Here is a 9,608-nt window from a genome sequence, read left to right on the forward strand (position 1 = left end):
GCAGCAGTCTACATCACAAATATCACAAGATCCGCCAGCAGTACAGCTACATGAGCTGAACAAACAAATGCTAACACACGATAAATGGATTTTTTCGCACATACAAAGAAAATTCACGTACTGGGCCATTAAATAGTTTCAGGCTGCAGAATATACCTGACTAATCGAATGTCAAGACCACCCATAGGAAATCAAGAGCAGCAGCTAGCCTCTCTATATCAGTTTGAGGCGGCGAAGCTGAATCTGACTCACGTACACAAATAATCCACAAATGTCTGACAGGTAATAGTAGTAGTGCTCCACAAATCAATTTGTGAGTCTATGACTCCATATGAGTTCTCTTTTGACTGCAAATTCTACTTCAGACCATCTGCATCAGTAACCTGACCAAAAATCAACACATCACAAGAAAATATAATGCAATGTTTACATATATTTTCATAATCCCTCAAATTAACGAATTTTAGTTCTCCCGCCAGTGGCATTGGACTGCAAAGTTTGCAATAACTTGTGTAAATCATAATAATTAGGAACACACCATTATTATATCTTAAAACAAAATAGCGATAACATTTGTACTCCGAGAAGGGATATTAGACAGTAACCACTTCTACACCAAAAGATCCCACTATTACATTACCAAAAAGAAGTGTTGCGGTTCAAACTTAATATAACCAGCCTAGATGATGATGGAAATGCTACCACTTGACGATGAATCAGCAGAATGACAACCATCTTCCTAGGCCCACACGGGGATAACAAGCCAAGCTCTCCTCATATACCATAGGAACAAGCGGCAGAATCTCACTGTCCAATGCTGAATTATCCTCCGATGAAGTAAACTTGGATCGTTGAGGGACTCCTAGGTGTGGCGAACTTGTGGCAAGCAGTAACTGATCTTGCGAATACAGACTCTGAATTGTTTGCTTGAGCGGATCATAGACACCTAGTTTTCTGCCAGTGCTCAGCAGGATTCCCCCGTCTTTGGGATCAACAGCCAATGGCACCACAACATTTGTCACAAGAGAATAGTCAGGCGACGCTTCCAAACGAATCACCCATGCTCTGCCCCATATGCAACGCCCACGCTCTAGCCTCCATACGTCTAAACTGTTTGTCACTGGATCTGCAAGAACAGCGCATAATGCTCCCTGAAGCTCTACCACAAATGCACTGCATGGGCTCCTCTTACTCCATACCGTGATGCACGAAGGGCAATGGATGGTATCAAAAAGTCTCGTAGAGATATCGAAAGAGACGATGGCTCGTTCGTAGCTCCGACCCAGCCTTGGGTCACTCATCCAGTACAGCACGCCTCCGACATAGGCGGGTGGCATGTCATTCACGGGCAGAGGCGGCAGCGGCACCAAGTACTCATGGGCAAGCTCCGTGGAGCTACACCACCGCAGCTCGCATACTGACCTATATCCACGAGAATGAAAGTTCTTCTGGTGATAGACGATTTCCACAATAACATGCTCACGAGACAAAGGGTCGAAAGTCAGGCCAACATTCTTGCCGCCAACTGCAAATGCATGTTTTTCTGACGCATTAATTCTTTGGCTTCCCAACGCTAGGTACATCTGCGGTCCTGGGTTACGGTAGACCCTGTGGAAACCTGTGCCTGGGTTGTAGAGATAGTCATTTGTAGCAGTGCTCACCAGGTTCATCCCGTGGCAAGGCTTGGAGCAAACCACCTTTGTATCAAGCGACACACAATGATTAGGACCTTCACTAAGCCATGTATCCAAGGGAGCAAAACAGAAGGCTGATTGTCCAGTACCCTTACCGACAAGCATGAGCTTTGGACTTCTGCCCATGTTCTTATGCGCAAAGTATGACCATATGAAGCTTTCACTCTTGATCAACCTGAGCCACTGCTTGCAGATCAATTTGGACTGTGCCACTGATTTAGCTGGGAGGCGGAGTAAGATCTCTTTTACCGCCTTAGACAGGGTAGACGACAAGGTTATCTCTTCATCTGTTTTATGCATTGGAGCAAGGCAGTCTTCAAACAAACCAAATCTTGAAGGAAGTGGTTTATCATAGATAAATCCGTATGCCGATGTGCTTTCCTCGGTGACAGAAAGAATGGTCTCCAGATCCTGAGAACTGAGGTCGTAAGTGTGAACCTTCTTTTCAAACTTCTCGTGAACCCTGTGCTTGCAAGTTGTGAGGATTATCTTCTTCCCTGACCTGCCAACACCTTTATGATGCTTTTGCTGATGCTCTTGGTAAATTTTGTCTAGAACTTCCGTTAGCAGACGTTATATTAGTTCCTACATATACCAAATTTCTTCGAGATATTCTTAGTAGAAAAATTAACTACAACTGTGGTCGTGATGACTAGTTATGGAGATAATTAGGTGATCACAACGGTACGTTTCTCACCCGATCCATGTGTTATTTGCAGCAATGAAGGGCTGAATCTCTCATGTTGACTATCTAGATCAGTTCATAGTTTTTTGAAATTTCTTTTTGATTCTACACGTTTGAATTCAAAGTTTGTGCCTGTAATCGTTGTATAATACCATAGAAACCTAATGCCATAGAAACCCGTTTGTACCGTCTGCCCATGCCAGTTTCATCACAAAACTTCGGAACACAGCGAAAAGTTACTGATACCGGGTAAATCCGTCCGTACCGTCCGCCCGTACCAGTTCAACAGTAAAAATTCAAACAACTCGTCCAACGCTACATACATCTGCGATCCTGGGTTACTGTAGACCCTGTGGAAACCTGTGCCTGGGTTGTAGGGATAGTCATTTGTAGCGGTGTTCACCAGGTTCATACCGTGGCAAGGCTTGTGGGTTGCGACAACAGAAAAGAGGTGACATGCGTGCCGGTAATTAGCACTATATGCCAACGGTCCTGTTACAAAACGAAGCAACCAGCAGACCTGTGGAGATACACACACCCAGCCAGACATCTGTGTAACAGTATGATATTAAAAAATGCAAATACAAAAAAAAGTAAAATTAGCAAGGCCGCGCCGTCGCCAAGCGTCCAAAGTCTTAAGTCGCGAATATTCACGCGAGCGCACGCGCTATGTATGCATACTTCATGGGGTGGTCCTACTATTTTAGAAGACAACAAGAAGCCCTCCTTATAAGGTGCTCACAACTTCATTGGACTAGCAAGGTGGGACTAAACATTTGCCACAACTTGTGTTGAGTCATCCACACATATAATGGGCCACAAGTTCCCAGATAGTAACAACCAGGCCGGCTGCACCCTTTAGGCCGGATGGTGGACGAGATGGTAAGAGAATATGGGGTCCATTATCTAATAGCATGAAAACAATACTTGTGGTCCTTCAGGACATGAGCAACATATTTAATTAATTGGTCCCGCCTAGAACTTCATCATTTCACCCCTTCAAAGCTCATTTCCTGCCAAATTCCCTAACCCACTGTAAACCTGAATCCATGAGTCCCTCTGAGATATATAGATGTCGTACCATAGCTATTTACAGTTAACTACTACCAAATTATATGGCGCCAAATAATCTAGCTGTGGGTTCCTATTGTATTACCTAAAGCTCGTATCACTTGAAATTTTCTCACGATTCCTAGCCGCTTTGTCCTAGTCACATTACTTGTGGCATGCATCGTGCATCTTTCCTCAATTTACCCTGAGCAGATGCTTTTCATTGTCGATACCAATACATCCTCTATCTCTCTCTCTCTCTCTCTCTCTCTCTCTCTCTCTCTCTCTCTCTCTCTCTCTCTCTCTCTCTCTCTCTCTCTCTCTCTCTCTCTCTCTCTCTCTCTCTCTCTCTCTCTCTCCTCCCTCTCCGTGTAAACTCGGAGTTGGAAACGGCCATGGTCCACCATGTTTGCACCCAATTTCCCAAGAGCTGCTCCACCATCTACCATCATCTGCTCCGGTGACGCCATGGTCATACACTACTTCTCTTGGCTCCCCTGGTTCTCGTCGGAGAGCCAATCACCTGCCAAGTCGAGCCTCGGAGACATGCATATGATGTCGAAAGTGGTCAGGGCGACATGGCCTGGAATACGAGGCCGCGCTATAGCCCACCGCCAAGGAGGCTGCCGAGCTCCAAGCTGAGGTTGAGCGACCATTTGAACCACGTGTTGCTGGAGATCTTGGCAATGGTAGAGCTAGCGGGTAGCTATAGGTTCGGGTTGAGCAGGCGTGCTGGCTATTACAACCACGTCAGAAAGAACATACTCACGGTGGTGAGCCTTCTTGCACCTCTTGGCAATGTTGTCGAACGGCAAGCAGCCAACAAGGAGGTTGAATAGGACCGCCATGACTCGACATCGACGTTGACACCATTGTATGCCTTGCGGCAGAGGAAGTCGGGCCTCATGCAGGCGATTAGTTGTCGTTTGTGCGGCAAGGCCATGCCGAACTTCCAGACCTTAATTAGGTTGTCGTTGGCATCATGGCGGACATTATTGAGCTTGATGTTGCAGTAGGAGAACCCCACACACGTGGCATTAGATGAGCGCAAAGACGACCTGTCGGCAGCGTGCTCGAAGAGGTAGCGCTTTGGGTGTTGAGGACATGGAAGGCGCACGTACAAAGAAACACGAATGTAAGCGCCGACCATGGTGTCCAGCACGAAGCATATCGATGATTGGATGAACCGATGGAAAGGGGCCGGCCACTGGCCGAAGGAGGCGAAGAAAGGAGATTATTCTTTTTAGTTCCATGATGTGCGTTCATTACGGGAGGGTGAGTATTATGATCGGTATTTGGATGAAAAATGTGTAGGGTAAAAAGAGCAAGGTGCATCCGAAGCAGCTACGGTTCAAAGCAGGAACTACCGTCGGGGCGTAGGCAAGCCACACCCAGCTAGTAATGGACAAAGCCACCAAAGACACAGCTCAAGTGCTTGCTTGTTTAGTTTGCTCGCATGCATGCAGCCGTAACTAGCGAGCGTGCATTTTTTTTCCTAAAAACGGATTACAGGATCATGTTATCATGGACACCTCAAGGCTCGAGCCCTTGATCAAATCGCACCCAGCTGCCAACGCTTGACGGCCTGATCTTTTTTTTTTTGCGAATTTGACGACCTGATCATGTCGTTGCCGCCACGGGCCAACGACCTACTGTGACCTGCTCGACTTGACACGTCAAGACACGGCTGCCTCGCTGCTCGGACTATCTTTAGGGCATGTACAACAGTTTAGACGGCTACTGTAATTTCTGTCCATGTCATGTATAGACAGCCCTAATGACACCCTTTACAGTGGCTTGTCTATTGGGTGTCTATATCTAGGAGCCTACAATTTCGGGAATCATAGAGAATATCAACTGCTGTATCTCCTCCCAACGCAAAGAACATACGGATCAGTGCGCTCCGGATCAAACAAACCAAAGAATTGACATTACCACTAGAAACGCTGGGCTCGGCAAAGATTGAAAGAATTGCTGGACTAATCAGTACATTGAGGCGTGTGAGCAGGGCCTTGATGTTCTTGGCCACCAGCGGAGGAGCAGGTACTCAATATCATCCTATGGCGCCGAGCAGGTTGCATCCTCGTCCGCTAGTCGCCGGTGCCGGCCAGCCGTCGGCGACGCCTCCTAGCTACATGCATATTCCTTGCAATCAACAGTTTCAATACTTCATCAAGCATGCCACGGACGGGAGCTGATTTGAGTTATTTGGACGCCGTGGATTCCCAAACGAGACCAGGGGAGAAGGACTGAGAAATTGGATATATCGTGGAAGAGAAAACTGTCGACTGCGGACACCCTCGTACAACAGGGAAATGGCCGTCGCTAACCAGCGAGTTTTACGGGTTCCGACGGTCTGTAATTTTACAGTCGGGTTGTTTCTCTCTCTTTCACATCAGATATTTTGCTACGTGGTCATTGTTACGGTCGGCTGATTAGACACCATTGTACATGCCCTTATCGTTTCATCGCATCCGGTCAATTATTTAATACAAAGCTTTACTAAATCAGAGACCTCCAATATAGGAGAAGAGGGTATGTATTAGTGAGAGAGTAACCTTTGAGAAGTAACAAATAGTTAGACATACTATTTTGTGATTATTTTTTCCTTGTGTTTGTAATTTTTAATTATTCTCTTATGATTGATTAGAAAATGCTGGGTATGAACCAAATCTTCGTTTCGTAGGTACCACCACGAGATCCAAGAAATCCGAGAAAGTAGGTGGGAAGAAACAAACGAAGTAGAAGAAGAGCTGAGGGAATGGAGATCCAAGATCTACCCCGACCTTCTCTTTTGATTTGCCTCTGCCTTGACCTCCCCTTCTATGCTTGAGGTTACCGAGGCGCAATCTTTCCCCGCATGGTCTATAGAACACCTATTCTCTGCATGGGTCTTGCATGGAAAACTCTATTTTCCCGCCAAAAGTTGCACCGGTCACCAGTGCATCATAACTATTGCATACAGATCCCGGTCGGGCTAACATGGCACAAGAGCCCTTTTATGATGCGGCACATGAGATGGTACTCCTCTACTTACTTTTACTCTGGTGATTCCTCAAGTAGATACTTTCTTTGCATTATCAAACCAAACAAGAATTGCCGCTAGTCGAAAGGGGCAGAGCTAGGGTGCGCTGGAATGTAGCCCCACATTGCAGGCCCACATTCGAGTAGCTAGAAGCGCCAAAAGCAGCGAATCCAAACGAGAGTCTGGATCCTTGTTTCGCGTAGGTACCAATCGATATAAAATTCATGGAAAGCGGACTCCACATGCTAAAGTTAGACCTTTTTTTGTTGAGTCTTCACGTTCTGCAAGCTACGAGGCTTCTCTTTAGACTTCTGGAGAGGCCGCACATGGCGTCCATTCGGGCGCCCATTCCCCCGCATAGTCTACTCTATTGTTCCCGCCAGAAGCTATAGCGCACCTACTCTCTGCATGGACCTTGCATGGCTAGCTCTATTTTCCCGCCTAAAGTTACACTCGCGCGTCCTAACTATTGTGTATGGGCCCTGGTCGGGGATGTCCCGACAACGTTGCATGCTCTATAGAAGCTAGGGCTAACATGGCACACGAGCCATTTTTAGGATGCTGCACTTGAGATAGCAGCCATGCACGGCCTTGGAAAAAAAGCCTCCCCGCCCCCCTCGCGTACCGATACTCCTCTACTTATTTTAACTCCCGTGTCTTCTTTATGTAGATACTTCATTTTCATTATCAAACCAAACGAGAATCACTCGACTCTCGGAGCACAGATGCGAGGCCAGAGAAGCCCGACAGTAGTCGAAAAGGGTAGAGTTAGGGAGGCGCCAAAAACTAGGTCCTACATTGCATGCCCCTTTTCTGGTAGCTATAAGTGTCAAAAGAAGCAAAGCCGATTTGGGCTCCTTGTTTCGCGTAAATACAGATTTCTATAAAATTCATCGAAAACACACTTTGCGCGTGGAACTTGTTCGTTCTGCAACCTATGGGGCTTCTCTCCAGCCTTTCCCAAGAGGCGCACATGCTCATGGTTACCAAGGCATCCATCCGGTGCTCGTTCCCAGCATGGTCTACATGGCTTCTACTCTCCGCATGGGTGTTGCATGGCCAACTCTTTTTTCCCCGCCAAAAATTGCACCCATAGCAGCAGCTGGTCGAGCCAGGCCAATCTGTCCCGATAGCAGGCTGCCCAACTCTCCACATTTTCCTTTTCTGGCTTTTTAATGGAAATCCACAGACTTGGCCATATACGTAGGCGAGTAGGCATGTACTGGCCGATGAGCAAAGTAAAGCGAGCATGCCTAAGCAACTAATTCAGATATTATGATCAGAGAAGAAATTAGAAGTTAAGCAATGCAAGTTTAACTACTTCGTACCAACATTCACAGAAAAATTGCCAGGACCTTTACACATGTTCTGACGCTCCAGATCACAGGTCAAACAACATACCACAATATATAAGTGCAAACGGCTGAGCTAAGAATCAAACTTCCAGCAAATGAAGGGGCAGTTAGACTGCTATTAAAAACTCCTCAACCTGGAGCATCACAACAATGCATGCTACTGCCATGTCGACGACTGCTCAACATCACAAGAAGAGCGACACAGCCCGCGGGCGAAGTGGCAGCAACAGCTGCGAGAACTTGGACGCCAAAGCAGCCCAAGCTGCATAGACAGGTGGGCAGCGAGGAAGTTGTGTCCCTGTCCTCGCTGCTTAATCCTCAGAAACGTCTCATCCTCCAATGCACCAACTTGATCCAACCAACCTGTAACACAGTAGCATGGGAGATCAAAACTCAAAAACCTGGAAATACAACTAGTAGATAAGCACTTGCTGAACAAAATTGCAGGATCACAAAGATATATTACCAGCTACATATACTTGAAGTGCAACAGATAAATGCGGATTTGAAGCCAGTTAAGTACGTGACAACTTGTCCTAGGGAACCTCCTCAAGAGCAAATTCCAGATTTCTCTTTTAAGCAAAATAAAATATGACAACAGATAGCTTACTAATCTAGTTCGTCAATCACTATTAGCTCCATGTGGGCTCGAAATTTGGGCATGAACATACCTATTTTTCAGACTTTCATCACACAGCAAACATCAAAATTCTAATAACTAATCAGAGGCGTCAGTTAACAACAAATGTCACTTAGCAGTACAAGGACTGAAACCGCAATTTTATATACATTGGCCACAGGAGCCGGGGAGGCTTAATTTCTGGGTCACACACAATGGAGGCGCATTGCCATGAGAACTTGAGAAGCTGTTTTTTATTTGGAGTGTGATTGCCCAAATAAGAAACAGCTCCATGAGGAGACAAGTGAGAACCAGAAACTCACCCCAAACACATGGGAGTCGAACATGAGAAGGTCACTGCTGTCGTTTAGTGCTCCTAGTTATCCTCAAACAAGAAGAAAACATAATATTCAGCAAAGCAAACACTGAACTTTAGAAGAAAAGGATAGAGCCTACTCGAAAATTCATTCCAACCAATTGCAAGAGTGCTACCAGATAACAATAGCAACAAGGGAACCTGAGGAGTCACCTGACAGAAATTGCCACGATAGCACGCCATGGCTTTTGCAGCATGGTGAACTCACTGCCTCAGCCAAGCAGGAGTTCAGGTCTGATAGTATCTTCAGACTCGTGGACAGCGTATGATCCTGCATTTACATTCAAAATTAATTGTTCATGTTAGTTATCACCCATAGTCTTTAATTAGAAACCTGAAAACTAATGCTGCTATTTATGTTAGTAACAAAATCATGGTAATTAGCTGGTTGACAGACAGACCAGTCCTTTCTACAAATGCACCCCACACAAATAAACACTACAGAAGTTACTCCATTTCTCTGTCCATCTCAAGTACTACTATAGACAGGAAGATGTAGCATTGAGATATGTAAATAATGTTGCCTTCATAATTACTGGCGTCGAAAGACATGTTTTAAAACCTTTACCTTTTCACTTTACTTACCAGCCTAAAGTAGGAAAATAGCTCAGCCAAGTGAAAGAGATAGATGGCAGTACGCATGAGCTGAGATCAATCAAAAGCCTAGCTAGCTTAATCCGTGCAATTCAATTAATCGCCCGTACTGCAGAACTCAAATGATGGTTTGTCTTGGAAAAAATCTAGAAAATTCCATAAAAATGTATGGGCCGTACTGCAGAACTCAAATGATGGTTTGTCTTGGAA

General features: G+C 45.7%; 1 protein-coding gene and 1 long non-coding RNA gene across 2 annotated transcripts; both read right to left on the bottom strand.

Moving 5' to 3' along the window:
- Window positions 1-300: 300 nt before the first annotated feature.
- Window positions 301-4,579, bottom strand: LOC124648336. Its single transcript, XM_047188120.1, has 4 exons — window positions 4,199-4,579; window positions 2,703-2,899; window positions 703-2,196; window positions 301-383 (listed from the first exon to the last, which is right to left on the bottom strand). The coding sequence occupies exons 1-3, from the start codon at window positions 4,577-4,579 to the stop codon at window positions 717-719; spliced, it is 2,058 nt and encodes a 685-aa protein (XP_047044076.1). The 3' UTR covers window positions 301-383; window positions 703-716.
- A 3,166-nt stretch (window positions 4,580-7,745) lies between these two features.
- LOC124705461 lies at window positions 7,746-9,071 on the bottom strand. The gene is made up of 2 exons (XR_007004023.1): window positions 8,752-9,071; window positions 7,746-8,172 (listed from the first exon to the last, which is right to left on the bottom strand). It is a non-coding gene; the product is annotated as an uncharacterized LOC124705461 (long non-coding RNA).
- Between the last annotated feature and the right edge of the window lie 537 nt (window positions 9,072-9,608).

Source organism: Lolium rigidum, chromosome 4 (assembly GCF_022539505.1).
Source record: "Lolium rigidum isolate FL_2022 chromosome 4, APGP_CSIRO_Lrig_0.1, whole genome shotgun sequence".
Lineage (NCBI taxonomy): Eukaryota > Viridiplantae > Streptophyta > Magnoliopsida > Poales > Poaceae > Lolium > Lolium rigidum.

Bases quoted from the DNA above. Each gene is read 5' to 3' on its own strand.
- LOC124648336 (XM_047188120.1), bottom strand. From the start codon at position 4,579: ATGGTCGGCGCTTACATTCGTGTTTCTTTGTACGTGCGCCTTCCATGT. The intron at 2,900-4,198 runs GTGAGTATGTTC...GTATCTCCACAG, and splicing joins GTGCAAGAAGGCTCACCACC to GTCTGCTGGTTGCTTCGTTT. The intron at 2,197-2,702 runs GTATGTAGCGTT...AGGTGTTGGCAG, and splicing joins AGTAACCCAGGATCGCAGAT to GTCAGGGAAGAAGATAATCC.